The sequence below is a fragment of the Lineus longissimus genome, chromosome 19, assembly GCF_910592395.1.
Source record: "Lineus longissimus chromosome 19, tnLinLong1.2, whole genome shotgun sequence".
NCBI classification, from domain to species: Eukaryota; Metazoa; Nemertea; class Pilidiophora; order Heteronemertea; family Lineidae; genus Lineus; species Lineus longissimus.
In genome coordinates, this window is record NC_088326.1 from 11826164 (window position 1) to 11844265 (window position 18102).

At 41.4% G+C, this 18102-nt stretch overlaps 1 protein-coding gene across 8 annotated transcripts in view; it reads left to right on the forward strand.

The window, feature by feature from the left end:
* Positions 1-18102, forward strand: part of LOC135502885 (proton-coupled zinc antiporter SLC30A2-like) — a 60557-nt gene that overhangs the window by 41437 nt on the left and 1018 nt on the right. For 2 of the 8 annotated variants that reach the window (XM_064796059.1, XM_064796062.1), the window contains exons 3-9: positions 10653-10708; positions 11524-11661; positions 12803-12949; positions 14872-15025; positions 15732-16014; positions 16495-16600; positions 17708-17842. In XM_064796059.1, coding sequence (XP_064652129.1) covers positions 10653-10708; positions 11524-11661; positions 12803-12949; positions 14872-15025; positions 15732-16014; positions 16495-16600; positions 17708-17842 — 1019 coding nt within the window. Of the gene's footprint in view, positions 1-10325; positions 10436-10652; positions 10709-11523; positions 11662-11945; positions 12057-12802; positions 12950-14871; positions 15026-15731; positions 16015-16494; positions 16601-17707; positions 17843-18102 lie in introns of those variants that run through there. The other 6 variants (XM_064796060.1, XM_064796063.1, XM_064796065.1 and 3 more) reach the window with 4 other exon arrangements.

Consider the following 18102-nt stretch of genomic DNA (forward strand, 5'->3'; position numbering starts at 1 on the left):
TTCAATGTTACCTCTCTAATCAGGACGCCTCTCTATCAAGAACAGCACTTGTCAGTCATGAGGGTGTCCTTAATAGAGAGGTTCTAACCATTAAAGGTAACACTACTAAAAAGGAGCTGGACTTCGTACTTTCCTTGCAGAATGCAAATGAAAATTGAAAATAAAAATTATCCCTCCCACCCTATGTTGTACTACCCTGATGATAAACATCAGAAATGTTTTGCTTTGCGTTAATATCAGGGGCAGTGACACCGCCTATGGGCATTTTTGTAACGCCCGCTGGGATAGCGTAACATGTTGCATCTCAATTAGCGAAAAAAACAAATGCATTGAAATGAAATTAGAATTTGGTAATTGTGTTGATATTGTCTACCGACAGTCATCATCCTTGATGCGTAAGTCGATTAAATATGTGCGAAAAAACATCAGATGTTGTTTGTGTTTTTGTGATGTGGACATCGGGTTCCTGGTTATGGATAGAAAACTAGTCAAAACTGTTGATGTCGTCTGCCGGTAGTCATCATGTGATGACTACCCGATTATTCAGCCGAGATTCAGCCCGATTATAGACTCAAGACTTTCGGTGGCAGATCATTCCAAATTCTTGCTCCTGGCATGTGGAAAGCACTTGACGTCTCACTGCGGCAGGAGACGTCATCGGTCTCATTTAAAAAGGACCTAAAGACGCATCTTTTCCGTCGTCATTTTGGGGAGTGAGGAACTATATGGGGAGCGCCGTAGAACATTGCTACAGTGGAATAGGGCGCTATAAAAATTTTATTTTCATTCATTCATTCATTCATTATGTCTTATGTATGGCCGAGGGCAAAATCGATTAATTGTGGACGAAAAAAAACGTAGGATACCTCTTTCGAAAAAACTTAAAGTGTAGTCACAGGTGACACAATGGGTGATATGAATAAAGACTAGCAAATGCTTTTACTCCGGTTTTGTACAGGAAGGCCTAGTGTAAATGTACATGGAGATTTAGATAAAAGCATTTGCTAGTCTTTATTCATATCACCCATTGAGATGTCAGACTATGTTGCAATCTTACGCCATTGGTGAGGTAACGTGTGATTCTTATTTGTTTACCTGTAATAGGCATTTGTGAACCGCAAGCTATTATTGGCCGATGTTGACACAGTATCATTCGTAGGGTTTTATAAATACTGACACACTCGGGATGAAACACTTTATCCCACAATATTTTCAAAGGCTTTTTGAAATACTATATCACAATAACAAAGGTTCTTTTTTCAAAGGCTTTTAAGTGCTTGTCCTTAGTCCATTTGTGAAATCTGGAACTGCTGATATTTCCAGAACAAAAAATTAAATTTCTTGCAATTTCACAGTTATGAGATGTTGCCAACAGATATTCTCAACTGCATCATAAATTATATCAACATCTATAAACAGTAGAACCTCTCTATTAAGGACACCGTCGGGACTGATAAGAGGTGTCCTTAATAGAGAGGTGTCCTGATTAGAGAGGTTAAATTGCATGGAAATAACCAATTTGGGACCAAAATCAGTGTCCTTAATAGAGAGGTGTCCTGATTAGAGAGGTCAAATTGAATGGAAATAACCAATTTGGGACCAAAATCAGTGTCCTTAATAGAGAGGTGTCCTGATTAGAGAGGTCAAATTGAATGGAAATAACCAATTTGGGACCAAATCACTGTCCTTAATAGAGAGGTTGTCCTTAATAGAGAGGTGTCTGCTTAGGGAAGTTCCACTGTAACTCCAAATGTCCAATATGCAACTTAGACCAATTTTGGTGTGATGGGCCAAATCAAGAATTAATTGAATTTTTGATCGCATGTACGACTTATTATCAACCTCTGTGATGTTGTACTTCGTTTGATACAGGCCCGCATGCCAGTAGGCCCTTATTAAGCCCACATAACCTAAAAGTATAGCACTGGTATATAAACCTACTCCACAAGAATGCATCAGATATTCATATATTGTGTGAGGCTCATCTGAAGAGGTTAGTTAAGTGACAAGTGCTGAAATCAGGGACGGGTGAAAATCTCGAACTATCGAAGTTTATTCAGAACGATAAATGGCGGATATAACACGAGGAGTAAAAGATACAGACCCAATTCTCGAAGTTGACAAGAGTTTTGAACGCGAATCGATAAATTTATCGACAAGGTATGTCCTTTTTTATGGCCCTTTTTCTCTACAGTGCTAAAGGTTTGAAAAATTTCTGAAGCCCTTTAAATTTGCGATTAACCTGTCCCATATTGTTGACTAGTTGTTTGGCCCGCCCCAATGCTTGGGATAGAAAAGGGATAGACTATGATTTAATCTCAAAAGTGATTTGGAATGGAAAAGGAAATACTTATTAATCAGGTGGGAATTATTTCTTGTACATTTTTTTACAATGCAGTTGAAACTACTAGAACCTCTCTTAAGAATGCCCTCGGGTCTGAGAAGTGCTGTCCTTGGTAGAAAGGTCCCTTGACTGGTGAGGTCAAAATAATGGAAACAACCAATTTGGATTGAAAACTAGTGTCCTTTATAGAGAGGTGTCTGGTGAGAGTGGCTCCACTGTATCTGTTAAAAAGGTTTTCTTAAATGACAAATGCAGTTTTTTCATTTGAGAGGGTTATGTTGAAAGAGGGGTTGTCCTTGAGACGTTTTCCATATTAGAGGGTGTCCTTACTAGAGAGGTTGTCCTTGATAGAGAGGGTATCCTTATTAGAGTGGTTGTCCTTAATAGAGAGGTTGTCCTTAATGGAGAGGTTGTCCTTGAGAGGTTTCCATATCAGAGAGGTTGTCCTTACTAGAGAGGTTGTCCTTACTAGAGAGGTTGTCCTTGATAGAGAGGGTATCCTTATTAGAGTGGTTGTCCTTAATAGAGAGGTTGTCCTTAATAGAGAGGTTGTTCTTGAGAGGTTTTCCATATCAGAGAGGTTGTCCTTACTAGAGAGGTTGTCCTTGATAGAGAGAGTATCCTTATTAGAGTGGTTGTCCTTAATAGAGAGTGTGTACTTGATATAGAGATGTCCTTAATAGAGAGGTGTCCAAAATGGGAGGTTAAACTATACCAATCGAATGTCTCAGGTTGTTGCATAAAAAAACCCAGCCATTCTGTGTGCAGTTGGTCTTAATAACTTTTTGACAGGTAATTAACCCGCACTATTAATTAGGAAATAATGTGTCTGTTGGTCATGCATTGTTCATTCTTGAAATACTATTCTGTCTTGAAGCTAATCTCTTGTACATTTCATTGAGAGTCTGCATGTTAACATGATTAGTATGTGATGCATGCACAAGATCTGGACCATAATCTTTTCCTGACTTTTACAGCACTTTTGAACATTGCTGATTCATCATGATTATGATTATTATTACTTTCACCCCATTTCTGATCACAATCTGTCCTCATTTTGTCCTCAGAACAGGCAATGTCACCATCAGCAACAACATCATTATAACCCTATACTGGCCTATGCCTGACCAAATAATGGTCGAAAATTGGTTGGTGAACATATCTCTAATGCCAGCAGGTTCAAGCTGCCCCTATCTTTCTTTGATTTCAATGTCAAATTCGTCTGAAGGCTTGGCTTGTCAAATCGAGTGAATTGCATAATAAATCTGTTCACACTTTGACACATCCTGTCGGCAGGTGTCCTTAATCAACCCTTACCACGGAGGTCTAGGATCACACCACTTTCTGATGCAGAATGTCAATTGTCCGCACTAAATACGGTGGTGTTTAAAGGGAACTGGAACCGTCGAGCGATTTAGTCAACTTTTCGACTTTCACCGCCCGAGAAAGTCAAACTTCCAACTTCCTGTTCGAGTTCAGATTTGTAGCTCCGCCCCCAGTGCCCGAGCATGCGCAATTCAATTTGTTATTATTGAGAATCATGTCGAAAGTTCGCGTAATGGGGCGACCAAAAAGGTCTCAAAAGCCGATCAGCGGCTATGGATTTCGCGTGAGACGCTGGCAATATGGAAAGTAATACGGAAGGAGTTGAATTTGAAGACAAATGATGAAGTTGCCCAACATTTGGCCGACTTGTACTCCGAGAAAACAGCCGTGAGTCATGCGATCTTTCATTCATGAGTTTTCGTAGTAAATTACACAGTAGTGACATCACTCAATGATTGACAGCTAGGCGCCATGTTGCATTCATGCCTCGTTCTGATCACCCGATACGCGGGAAATGAAAACGAGGTCATACGAACTGGCTGGGCAGTGTCAGTTCCCTTTAAGGGGTTGACCATAATTTTGGCAAGAACTTGAAATTATACATGTAAATCAATGAGAACTCTTCCCAACAAAGTGAATGCTAATTTCAAGGCTGGGAGTATGTTCTTAGTTTTTCAGAGAACAGCCTCCTAGGTTTTGAAGTGTTAGAATTGAGCTTGGCGGAAGCACCCTCATTTGTGACCCACCACGGCAAAATAAGTTGCATGTCGCACAGAAGATGAGCCTAAAATGACACCTGGACATAATAGAAGAAATTGATATACTCAGATTTCACAAAAGGCAGACAATAGTGAAATGAACAACCAGTCCGTCTCAACATGTCAAGCTCGGAGCGACATGCGACTCTTTTTGCCATGGGGGGTCACATTTGTTTTCAATGTCAAACAATGTCAAACAATGTTGGATACATTCAAAGAACTTTATTTGACGGCTGGTTTTATGACGAGGTTTACACCCTTGAGGCTATAAAGCTCACGATGTTACCTCACCTCTGGAGAGTGTGGCCCGGTTTTGGCCTACTTTGGATGTCAGGATAAGTTTTGCGATGGTCCGACATTTGATCGAACACTTGCATCACAAAATGTGAAAGTGCCCAGCCCTGAAACGACCGGCGTGACCACCCATATTACACTGGGTCTCTCTCGTCCATTAGTTGGACATATGCTAATCAACTAACTGTTTCAACTAATTAACTTAAATGGCGGCTAATTAATTTAAAAGGGGGAACAGAACGTGGTTTGTTTCGTAATGGTTTATGGCAGAGGGGCATTGCATGTCATAGTAGTGTACTGTTTGGTTGGTTAGGGTAGTATTACCAGGAGGTGTATCTCGTAAATTATCTAGAAAGTTTGTATCTAGAAGATTTGTATCATGAGTTTTAACACACACCTACACGTGTATGCAAAAAGGTAAATCACGTGCCCTTGAGTAGGCGGAAGACACCCAATGTGTGAAGCTGCATGAAGGCGTTATCAATTGCCTGTGAAAATGCTGTGCACGTCTGAAAGGTCCTTCACTTTCAGACAAGTTGCATAATAAAAAAAAGTTAGAAGAAAACTTGGCAGCTATGCAATAAAAATAATGGAGAATTTCACAGATGGCATGGAGTAAATTGGGTTAAGTATTCATTATTTAAACCAGAATAAAAACCACCTTCACTTATCAAATGTTACATTTCCCAAAGTTTCTAGATTATGCGTTTAACGGAAGGTTTTTTTAATCCAGATTTAAGTAATGAATCGTTAAACACGATTATTCTTTTCATGCCATCTGTGAAATTCTCCATCGTTTTATTGCATAGTGGCCTTGAATTCTTCCAACTGTTATAATTATGTAACTTGTCTCAAAGTTAGGAAGTTTTTAAAATTCGATACACATCTTGGTTTGAACTTTGGCAAAATTGACTTTAATCTCTGACAACAGTTTACTTAAACTTTGACAAAATTAGCTTTTACGCTCTGAGAACTGATCTTTTGAACTTTGACAGCATTTTTCATTTGAACTTCAACAAAATTGACTTTAATCTCTGACAACAGTTTTCTTAAACTTTGACAAAATTAGCTTTTACGCTCTGAGAACTGATCTTTTGAACTTTGACAGCATTTTTCATTTGAACTTCGACAAAATTGATATAAGCTCTGTGAGAACTAGTGATTTGAACTTTGACAAAATTGATAACTCACAAAGAACTGATAACTGTTGCATAATTATACAAGTGCCAGTACTCAATACTTGCTGATAAATTTCTGAATAAAACGCCCACAGATGAAAAAGATGCTCCCGAACTGATAGATGGTTCCCTCCAACCTCATAAATATGCAAATATTGGTGTCATCTCCCGTGACATATCAGGCCATTTCACTCAAGACATAGGGGCCTACTTACTCCCTCGGAAACATGGGTGAAGACGAGTCATGTTCAAGAAGATGCGTCATATTTTACTGTAGTTTCATATTTACTGTATAGATGGCTATACCGGTACTCAAACCTGTTCATTTTTGACCCCACCCAACTTTTTAATAATTTTTGGTTCTGGTAAATGATAGAGCTAGAAGTGCATAGAAAAGTTCTTTAACTTGTAGCTAGGTGGCGCCAGACTGCCGTAAATCAATACATCCTCGCCATGCATGTTGAGAATTAGTTAGGTGAGCTGGCTGACTTTGCGTGGGAAATTGAAATAATGACATTTAGATTTAGTACCTATTTACACAGTTGGAAAATTCAAATTCAATTACAAATTTCAAATTCTTAACGTACGGCAACCTTAAAAAGTAACGATACATTTGTTGGTCCTTTACAAAGGCAGCAAGCTGTCACTTTCTTGCATGATGACCTCTTTAGGCGTGGCAGTGAACTAAAGCAGTTCTTTCATTATGAGAAAAATGGGTATTATGTGCTAATGTAAATATTAATTGTGACATGGAACTGGCTATTCAAACAGCCACGGTGCATGGGGCCATTGTTTCCGGTCTTATTCGCACCGTCAGAAACACCGTTACGGTGAAAGGTACCGTACCGTGATGGTGCGAATAATACAGAGTGAATAAATAGATCGCACCGTGGTGACATGGGTGATGGTGGGTAAGGAAAGTAGGCCTAATTCATGATTGAGGTGGTGTTTGTTTGTGACGAGTGTTGGAAGTGCCTTTACTCCTGGCTCCGGGTGTGGGTAGGGTCCTTGTCTTCCAGCCAGGCCAGCCAGGCCAGCCGGCCCTGTCACGGTACGAATAGCCACGGCCTTGTGACATCCTTCACAATAGCCAGCTGTCGGTTTCTCTCGATAACGACACTTCAAGTCTTAAAGGCATACTGTTCTTTCAAAATTTGAAATTTGAAAAAGATCTGAGATTTTTCAGTTACATGTAAGTAAATTGAATAGAACTTTTAACATTGCTTTAGTGCACACATATACAGATACAAAAGAACCGCCCTAAGTGGAAAGCTCTTGATGAAGAATGCTCTCTCTATTAAGCCCAGGGTCCAAGTGATGACTCATCCTGGTAGCTTCTAGTGCATGGTACTATAATGCATGACATGTACTATGAGAACCTCACACTGTGGTGCTCAAGCTAGAGCAAATGATACAGTGATCTGTTAACCTCAATATTTCATACTCCAGGTGGGTTTACAAATGATATTTTTGCAAGAATTTCCCCAGTTGATCTGGTTACTGTTGTATAGTAATAAAACACTGATGACAAATCAAAATATTGATCATGTTTTCCTTATAGAGAGGTGTCCACTGAGAGAGGTTCCATTGTACTAAATAAGAGATATCATACCAAATGTGGCTAATGTAGCAATGTTTACCAATTTAGCAGCAAATAATGCGCCAATTAGCGAGGTGCAATTTGCCTCTCACATATTGTTTCATGTAGTTCATACAATGCATCTTCCATAGCTCGATGTTCTGCATATGGATAGTGATGAAAGAATAGGGCCTACTACAAAATATGGATTGAAATTTTTGAAAATTGGATAAAGTTTGTGCCGATTTTTGTCATTTTTGCCGATTTGCATCTTTTGGAAAATACACTCACTTTAATTCTTGCTTTATCATGGGGGTTGGGGGGGGGGAGGGGGGGGGGGGTTTAAAGGGTGTTGGACCCCAAATGGCTTTTAATGTCATTATCGTTAATAAATCGTGTAGGCCTGCTTTTGTGCTCCTGGACATTTATAATTTTGGTTCGCACCCACTAAAGCAATAATCATCACATTTTCGCTGTGATAAAATTCTCTTGTTTGCCAGAAGTGATATCAAGTTCACTGCACTTTTGCTCTTTTTCATCAATAAACTCTGAAGGGAGCATTGAAGGTTAACCATAGGCCCTTCCATTTTCGCGAGGACTTGAAATCCTAAAGCAAAAATTAAATGCATGCCAATTCAAAACATGGAAGGCAGTTCTCTAAAAAACACGAACAAACTTAAAGTGGTATTCACTTCAAATTCATATTGAAGAAGTTCTAAATGCTTTAGGATTTCAAGTCTTGACGCAAGGGCCCAAAGCCCCGCGTAGCGGCAAAAAAGCGAAGCTGGCGAAACATTTATAACGGGTCACCGTCACTTATTATTGGACTTATAGCGCATTTAAGCTGACCACTGCTGACCATGACAGGCGTGCATTGGACTGGTACAGGTTGGAACTGAACATTGAATATGCTGGTGGTGACGCTTTCTGATGAGAAGTTGGTCGTGACTGATGCAGTATCCTTGGACTTGTCCACAGCATCGTTCAATCATTGCTCTCTGAGCTGCCTTGATTCTGTACTTACCCAAATACTGAGACCAAATGCCTGTTGACTGTGCTTTAAGAGAGACTGGCGCCATGCCTAGTCTCTCTTAAAGCACAGTCAACAGACACCAACCCCCTCAGACTCAGAAACCACAAACGCCCAACCCTTCCTGCTACCTTAATACTTCTGGGTCAAAATGATGGTGCATATGGTCACACCCTTAACACATCTTTCATGTCCCAGGCCTATGACTGCTTCACACCGTGTACTCCTAACAGCTGGCCAAATATCAAAATAAATGAAAGCCTATATAATCAGATCTGAATCGTTACGAAGTGTTCAATGAATATAATTGTAACATTATTTGCCCATGAGCCAGTAGTTCATCTAGATATTGCATTTCACGGGCTTTCGTAGGCCTTTAAATGTGATGGACCACTCTTTGATGGAATATCGTCGTTCACTGGTGATTCAATGGCTTCATTGGTATCATTTTTGACTCAAGGTGGCACAAGCGTGTGTTGAGTTGTGACGAAACTAAATATCGTATCACGCTGCACCTGCTTTGCTAGGCCTTTGGGTAGTGAAGGACACGTAAATGGATCATATGAGTTCTGTCGCAGGGCATGTGTGAATTCTGAACGGGATATTTTGAGAGAAGAGGTCGACTTTATGTTGTGGTTTTCAAAGTACACGTCATCTTGCCCCGGCTTTGCTAGGCCTTGGGATTCCTAACGGATATTTTGAGTCAGGACAGTGATTTGAAATTGTGGTTTAAAAAGCGTGCATCATCTTGCACCAGCTTTGCTAGGCCTTCGGTGGGAAAGGAGCTCTTGACCGGATCATACTAGTTCAGTTGAAGGGCATAAGGTGATTTTTTAGTGAGAATTTGACTTTGAAGTTGTAATTCTAAAAGTGCAGCAGGATTATCTAGGCCTAGAAGTGGTAAGGGAGCTTTTGAAAAGGCTTATTTGGTTCAGCTTTAACCCCATCCTGATGAATGTCATATTCAGGAGCTGACACAAGTGTCTTTTTTTGCCCATAACTTGCTTAATATCGGTCGTATTGACTCGAGAACAAGTGCAGGGTTTCCAAATCCGGCTAAATCCGGCTCAATCTGGACAATTTTTTCAAACGTTCGTTCAAATGCTTGCAAACACTTCACGGTTAACAGTAATCTGAACATTCTCTGCAAGAACACATTTCAATTCTAAATCAAACAAGTTTTCACTCTTACCATAAATCAGTGGAAACCATCTGTGGGCCATTAAATTATTTGTTTTAATGAAAAAGCCACACTTCCACTTCAGTCTGGGACCTGTTTATTCAAGAATAACTCGGGCTTCTGAAATTTCCCCCATATGCTTCCACTTTAGTTCTCCAAACCATTTTAACATCTGCAGGATAGAATCCAAAAGGATATATACCATTTTCACTGAGTTGAACAGCTGCAGGACAGAATCAAAGAGAATATCTTTCTCATTGAGTACAACATCTGCAGGACAGAATCAAGTTACCATTCTCATTGAGTTCGCCATCTGCAGGACAGAATCAAAGAGAATATCTTTCTCATTGAGTACAACATCTGCAGGACAGAATCAAGTTACCATTCTCATTGAGTACAACATCTGCAGGACAGAATCAAAGAGAATATCTTTCTCATTGAGTACAACATCTGCAGGACAGAATCAAGTAACCATTCTATTGAGTTCGACATCTGCAGGACAGAATCAAAGAGAATATCTTTCTCATTGAGTTCAACATCTGCAGGACAGAATCAAGTACCCGATGGGTAAAACATTCAGATTTCTTACCGAGAAAGACGGGTCCATTCTTTGGATGAATAAGTGATGCAACTCTCGTTTTCGCCGGCGAAATGTTTAAAGCGACACCTATTGGTGAGGTTCTGCTTCAGATGGGGAATACGCCGGCACATAAGTACGATCCCCTGGTACAGAACCCACTAGTTGGGTAAGATTTTTACATCCTTTTTTCCCTTTTTCAGGTATCATGAATTCCGGCCTCTCACGGGCAGAGGGGCGTAAGCTTTCTGACATTTGATTATGTCATCAACTCAATTACACATGAAAGCAATCCAACCTTGATTTTGGTTTCAGTAAACTGTTCCGAGTGCTATACTTCTGAAATTTACCTAAAATAATATACGTGGTCATTTTGTATTTTTCAGGACTGATTACCGCAGTATCGGATCCCCCAACTCAAGCGACGAGGATGACGAAACAGGTAACCTGGTGCCTAGGCACTGTTAACAGTGTGCTAGTTTTAAACGTGCATGTATTTGATTAATGGGTGTGAGGCTTGTTCTCAATAAAATGTACTGATTGTCTATTCTGCCACAGAATAGCCATTTTTGTCACTGTGATTAGCAATATTTATCACTGTAGTGTTGGACAATACAAAGAGAGAACTCGCTTGTAATAGTGACATACAATGAAATCAAATCAGTTTAAATATGTGACTCGCTCTACCAAAACTATACAGGCGCTTAATTGTCGCATCTGAACTTGACAGGTTGATACGGACTTGTTGTTCATTTCCCTATTGTAGACCTTTTGTGAAATGTGACCAAATCAGTTTGTAATAGATTTCACAAAAGGTCTACAATAGGGAAATGAACAACAAGTCTGTATCAGCCTGTCGAGTTCAGATGCGACAAGCGCCTAGTTTTGGTAGAGCGAGTCACATATGTATCACATGTCAGGACCAGTTTTTATCGTGGGCACCTGCAGTGATGTGTGACGTGCACTGCACATCACCTGCACTTCATGGGAACATCAGCATGACGTACTATATGCATGTCACCTGCAACAGAAGGGTTGAGATTGTAAAACAAACTTTCGTTCTCGACTTTCTGGGAAAGAACCTGTTTGGGTCTTTCAGGAGATACTTTTTTCAGTGGAGGGCTTATCCCCCTTGGTCCCCACTGGAGGAAAACTCTAAACAGCTTAGGATTTTCTTCAAGTGCCCTGCAATTCACCCAAGCAGAAGATGTATATCTGTGTACTGTTTGTGTCATACGCATGTGTCTCCCCCTATAGGTTTAATCACTTCCATTACCAATTCCGGCTCTCACTGCCACGTAAAAAGAAAGGGTAATATCATCAACAGATCTGCCCAGAAACAGCTCATGTTGGCGAGTTTGTTATGTGTAATTTTCATGATCGGAGAGGGAGTGGGTAAGTGGGTTTGGGCCATAGACCAAGAGGTTTCGGTCTAGTGCGTTAGGCGCTACCCATTCCTTCCCATGTAAACAAAGAATCCATTCAATGAATTCCTGATGCTTTTTTGTGGGACTTCCCAATTATCCATTGTAAACAGTACCCCTGAAACCCTCTCCCTCTACCCCCGATCCTACACCGTTTGACGACACCAGGAGCGGTCCTTGTATATTGGACCTGGAACCACTCTTACCACTGTATATTGCCGCTTTAACCCTTTCCCACCTTCCCTCCCTCACCAGGTAATCACTGCCATCGGAGGGAGAAGAGCACAGAGGTGGACAACAAGGCCCGCAACAAACTCATCATCGCAAGCATACTTTGCCTCATTTTCATGTGTGGCGAGGCTGTGGGTAAGATACAGTACTGGTCAAAATAACATCTCTTGACACATGCAGCGTACTTGAGATGGAGTAATATTCGCAGCTGCAAATTCTTTTGTATTCGTCCAAATCTTAATTTGTCTGGACTAATGCAAGAGAGGAGTTGCGAGAAAGTAGTGCTGCGCAAAACAAGGGTTGTTACTTTTGAGGAGCTTGCAACAAACTCATCATGCCAAGTGTGTTTTGCCACGTCTGGCCAAGCTCTTAGTATGGAACAGTATTCATCAAAAGTAACATCTCGCATTGTGAGAAACGTGTGTTGTAAATATGTACAGGAGAACTGATTAATAAGAATTCTATTTTTGATACTGATTTTGTGAGAAAATAAAATCTGTTTCCAAGACCCATGTAAACAGACAGTATGCGTGTTAACACTGGGACAAGGTTGGACAATGTCTGTACAAATATGGTTTCATCTAAGAGATAAAAGTGTAAGTTTAAAGGCACAGTACTCGTGTGCCTGCTTCATCAACACCATACTGTCCCACAACTAATTTTAATGTATAATTTCACGTGACGGATGTGCAGTTGTATATAAGCACTGACACATATACTGTAGGCCAGGCGGGGTTGTGGCAATGTTTTGAGTGAACAAACATAGTCGTCACCATTGTAACTCGCTGAAATCAAATCCTCTAAATAAATCAGAAAGTCATCAAATCATTAAATATTCTTTCTGTTTGGTTATTCATATTCCTTTTGTTTCCCTCCACCAGGTGGAGCCTTGGCCAGAAGTTTAGCTGTGGTGACGGATGCTGCCCATCTCCTCACCGACTTCGCCAGTTTCATGATCAGTTTATTAGCCATATATCTCGCGTCGCGCCCAGCCACCAAGAAGATGAGTTTCGGCTGGTACAGAGCAGGTAAGATATTTACAAAATGGCCGCCAGGCAGCCATTTTGAATTGGGGAAGTTTTGCCACTTTCATGGCTAATTTGTTAGCCATATATCTCGCATCATGACCGGCCAGTAAGATTAGTTTTGGCTTGTACAGTGCAAGTAAATGTTTTCAAAATGGCCCCCAGGTAACCATCTTCAAAGTGATATATAAAAAACCTTCTGAATTAGGGTATTTCATGATGAAAGTTTAAAGTTTCTAACTTCATATCAGAGGTTGCAGGCCTCCTTGTTTAGCCTAAGCTATAGTGATGCACTGAATGGAGGATATTTACAATATAGATGTCTGTGTCTCCTGCAGAAATGGTTTAAGTCTATGGAGAAAGAAATTCTGTATATGAAAATGTACTCAGGAATTTTTCCTCAGCGACTGAGTCCCGCATGTCAAAAGCCAATGTATATTGACCGATGGCCGTCTCCTGCCATACCAATATGGTCATTTTTCATGATATCCTTTACGATGGATGCGAGTCTAAATGGATATTGTTCTAAATGTGGATCTAATCAACTGTCATCAGGGACTTGAGCCAAATGGTCACTTTAAAATAATTGAGATTTTATCTGTCCGCTAATCAATGCGGACTCTATGGTATTCTCTAGAAATTAAGGGCTGTTCTAAAGTGGTTTAAAGGCGTACACCATATGCTCAAAATTTTGAACTTAAGTTTGAAGAAGTACTCATGAAGCATATGGTTTTACATTTAACCTGAAAAAAAGTCAATGGTAACTTTACCACTGTTGACAAGTCTGTCATAAACATACCCTGCTCTACAGACAGAAGGAACAGTTCAGTTGTATCCTTTGTTAATTAGGGTGCATCCTCTGTTATTTAGGGGCATCCTCTGTTATTTAGGGTGCATCCTCTGTTATTTCGGGTGCATCCTCTGTTATTTAGGGTGCATCCTCTGTTATTTAGGGTGCATCCTCTGTTATGTAGGGTGCATCATCTGTTATTTAGGGTGCATCATCTGTTATTTAGGGTGCATCATCTGTTATTTAGGGTGCATCCTCTGTTATGTAGGGTGCATCATCTGTTATGTAGGGTGCATCCTCTGTTATTTAGGGTGCATCCTCTGTTATTTAGGGTGCATCCTCTGTTATTTAGGGTGCATCCTCTGTTATTTAGGGTGCATCATCTGTTATTTAGGGTGCATCATCTGTTATTTAGGGTGCATCCTCTGTTATTTTGGGTGCATCCTTTGTTATTTAGGGTGCATCCTTTGTTATTTAGGGTGCATCCTTTGTTATGTAGGGTGCATCCTGTGTTATTTAGGGTGCATCCTTTGTTATTTAGGGTGCATCCTTTGTTATTTAGGGTGCATCCTCTGTTATTTAGGGTGGACAAGTGCACATTGCATACCACTGGTGTGTAGCCAAAAGGAAACATGTCCAAAGGTATTGACGCACCCTGCATAACAGAGAATTATGATCAATGGATGCGTCTCCTTGGGTGTATAGCATGGTACACTTGTACACAGCGATTACCAAACAGCCAATAAATGCTGGTCGCCAAATTAGCCTTCCTCATAAATGCGCTGTGCATGTTTAACCACAAGAGTGATGTTAGCTGTAGCTCTGCGCCATAAAAATTGATGAATTTGATGTTCGCCCGCTAATGGTAGAAAGGGAATTTATCGCTTCAGCAAAAAAATGAATTATGCAGTAAAATCGACAGTCAGTTGAGTGTACCGTGTACTGGGACACTTTGTCACATCACCGTCCTGTACTATACTGTTCTGTTTATAAGTAACGTTCCTTGCAATCACGCGAGATGACATCTCATTAGTCCTGTCGAAGTTGCCCCGAGAAATGATCTTATTTCTCTATTTGCCAATTAGTAATGATTAATCAGTAACCATTTCTCCATAGTGTTTTAATTACTTTTCAGAGGTGATGGGGGCGCTAGTATCAGTGTTGATGATCTGGGTGGTAACCGGTATTCTTGTATATATGGCCGTTCTCCGTGTTATCAACGAGGATTATGAAATCGATGCTAAAATTATGTTAATCACTGCCGCAGTTGGAGTCATGTTCAACATTGTGTAAGTAACCTTGGACAAAGCACTTCACTATTGACAAACGACGAAACCCGGATGATAAATAACGTCAGAATTCCAAGCGACCAATGGGATATTATCAAAGAGGGCATCTATGAGGTTTTTATAGATTATTTGAGGGTGGCTAATCAATAGTTTGCCTGTCAGATTATTCCTATGATACTTTTCTGGACTTTTTGCCTGAAGGTGGACACTCTCATCTATTGCTTTGAAAGCACCTGGGGCCCCTCTTCCTCTGGGGTGCACCCTCTTCCTCTGGGGTGCACCCTCTTCCTCTGGGGTGCACCCTCTTCCTCTGGAGTGCACCCTCTTCCTCTGGGATGCACCCTCTTCCTCTGGGGTGCACCCTCTTCCTCTGGGGTGCACCCTCTTCCTCTGGGGTGTACCCACTTTCTCTGGGGTGCACCCTCTTTCTCTGGGGTGCACCCTCTTTCTCTGGGGTGCACCCTCTTCCTCTGGGGTGCACCCTCTTCCTCTGGGGTGCACCCTCTTTCCCTGGGGTGCACCCTCTTCCTCTGGGGTGCACCCTCTTCCTCTGGGGTGCACCCTCTTCCTCTGGGGTGCACCCTCTTCCCCTGGGGTGCACCCTCTTTCTCTGGGGTGCACCCTCTTCCTCTGGGGTGCATCCCTCTACTCTCTGAAACTCAAATGCCCAGGTACACCCCTGACAGACTCTGTTCCTTTCCTTCAGGATGGGCTGTACCCTTCATCAACACGGCCACACCCACGGCGGGGGACACGGTCACAGCCACGGCGGCCTAAGCACGACCAGTAGCGCCTCTGATCTTGAAGCGGGAAACAACAGTGACGAAGCTGTATCTGACATTAGTGGAGACTCAAAATGCAGCAAGGATAGTCAGAAAAAAAGGAAGAAAGAACAAAATATCAATGTGAAAGCAGCTTTTATTCATGTTATAGGAGATTTTGTTCAAAGTTTAGGGGTTCTCATTGCGGCTTTCATTATATATTTTAAGGTGAGTTACACCCCAGGGAATCGAAATCCTGAACACCGAGACCCTTTCACACCAGGCGGAGGAAGCCAGTGCTGGCCCAAACCAACCTAATAACAAATGAACATGTGGTGTGCTATCATGCGGTCTTTTCTTTGCTGCTTGTTTGTTGTGGCCAGCAGTGGCTTCCTCCGCCTGGCCAGCAGTGGCTTCCTCCGCCTGGTGTGAGGGCCTCTATTCCAAGATTCCAAGCATCTTGTAGTCCAAGTTCCGAGTTCCTTGATCCCGTATTCCTGATGTCGAGACCCCTTGCTCCACTGAGTGTCGAGGAGAAAACCTTCTCCATTGTTTTAAATACCAAATTCAGTTCTTAATTACTTAGGCAGTTCTGGGGATCTTGGGGAAACTTGGTTGAAGTTTCACATTAAAAACACCATTCAGTAGGCTCCAGGAAGCAAAAAATTAGAATACTTGAATTGACATTAAGTGCCCTCTATATTTCAGCCTGAGTGGAAAATAGCGGATCCAATCTGTACATTTCTTTTCTCTGTTTTGGTGCTGATCACAACAATCAATATTCTGAGGGACACGCTCCACGTCTTAATGGAAGGTAGGATGATAAAATGACACAGGTGTTGGTTCATGCGACACCTGTGTTTTTTATGCAATAACACGTATGCTGCTTTGATAGTGCAATAACATGTGTCCTTCATTATGCAATGACACACAGGCTTGTTCCTGAATCATCACATATGCAATGACATTGCGTCACTTTCTTACTGCAATAACACATATGCTGCTAAATGCAATAACATGTGTGCTTCTTTGTGCAATAATACATATGATATTTTGTTTTCGGTTTTGCCAATCTCGTACCCATTTCCCTTTACGCTACACTAACCCTTGAAATGGTGCACTGGTACCAGATGGCAAAATGGTGAATCGTATCAACTTATTACACCGTCAAGCTTTGAATTGCTTGTAGCATCGTAAGCATAGGACATCTAGATTGAAATTGATCAAGATAGACATTCCTCAGTCCTTAATTCACTATTACTTACCTGAGATAACGGTCATTTCAAAGAATTCAATGAATAGGAAGAGAGTCAACTGACGCTTTTCGAATTTTCTGTTAACCCAGACAAATTTTCAAACAAAATTGTGGTACTTCTGATGCCAGGAAATCGGCTATTTGTGGCTAAATGAGGTCATTGGATGGGGTTTCGCTATCAGACTTTTACCCAAGCGTCATTATAAATGCATGACATTTAATCAGACTTCCAAATTAGAATTCTTTAAGTTTGTTAAGGTTGTTGAGAGGAATTGTTTTCAAAATTGAAATACTCTCAATTTATGTGTGTGGTCTTTAATTGAAGCAAAAAGATGCTTTAGGGATCAGTTAACCGTATTTCATATTTTGATCTCTGTTTGCCCTTGGGATTGGCAGCCACCTGGCAGAGAATTGCCACTCTCTCCGAGTCATGGCTAACAACTTCTCCGAGGTTAGCCACCTCTCTGAGTCAAGGCTTACAACCTCTCAACCAGTCCGTCTCAGCCAGCCAAGCTTAGAGCGACATATGCCTGCATACATCCCTGGTGACCTTACCTCGCTACCCCTGGCTGGGAGTAGGGTCCAGGACTGGACAAGCCATAGCCCACTGTATCTTGCTGATATCTCTCCTGAACCTTTCATTTTGATGTCTCTATCTTCTACCAGGTGCCCCACAAGGTCTGGACTTCAATGAAGTGAAGCAGTCATTCTTCGAAATCAAGGGAGTTAAGGAGGTTCACAACCTGAGGATGTGGTCGCTGACGATAGACAAGGCAGCACTATCAGTACATTTGGCAATCGGTACGTTCTACTTTGTCACTGAGGGTGGGGTGGGGTGGGGTTGGGTTTAGGAGGTACACAACCTCAGGATATGAGAGATGACGATAGATAGGCAGCCTTATCTGTACATTTGGCAATTGGTAGGTTTTATTTTTCACTCGGGGTGGGTGGTAGGCCTAGGAGGTACATGAAGGGAGAGTGTGGTGGGGATCCCAGATGAGGCAGTAGTCAAATTGGTGGGTGTTCAGGAAGAACAGCTTGTTTTTGGTGACAACTCGCCT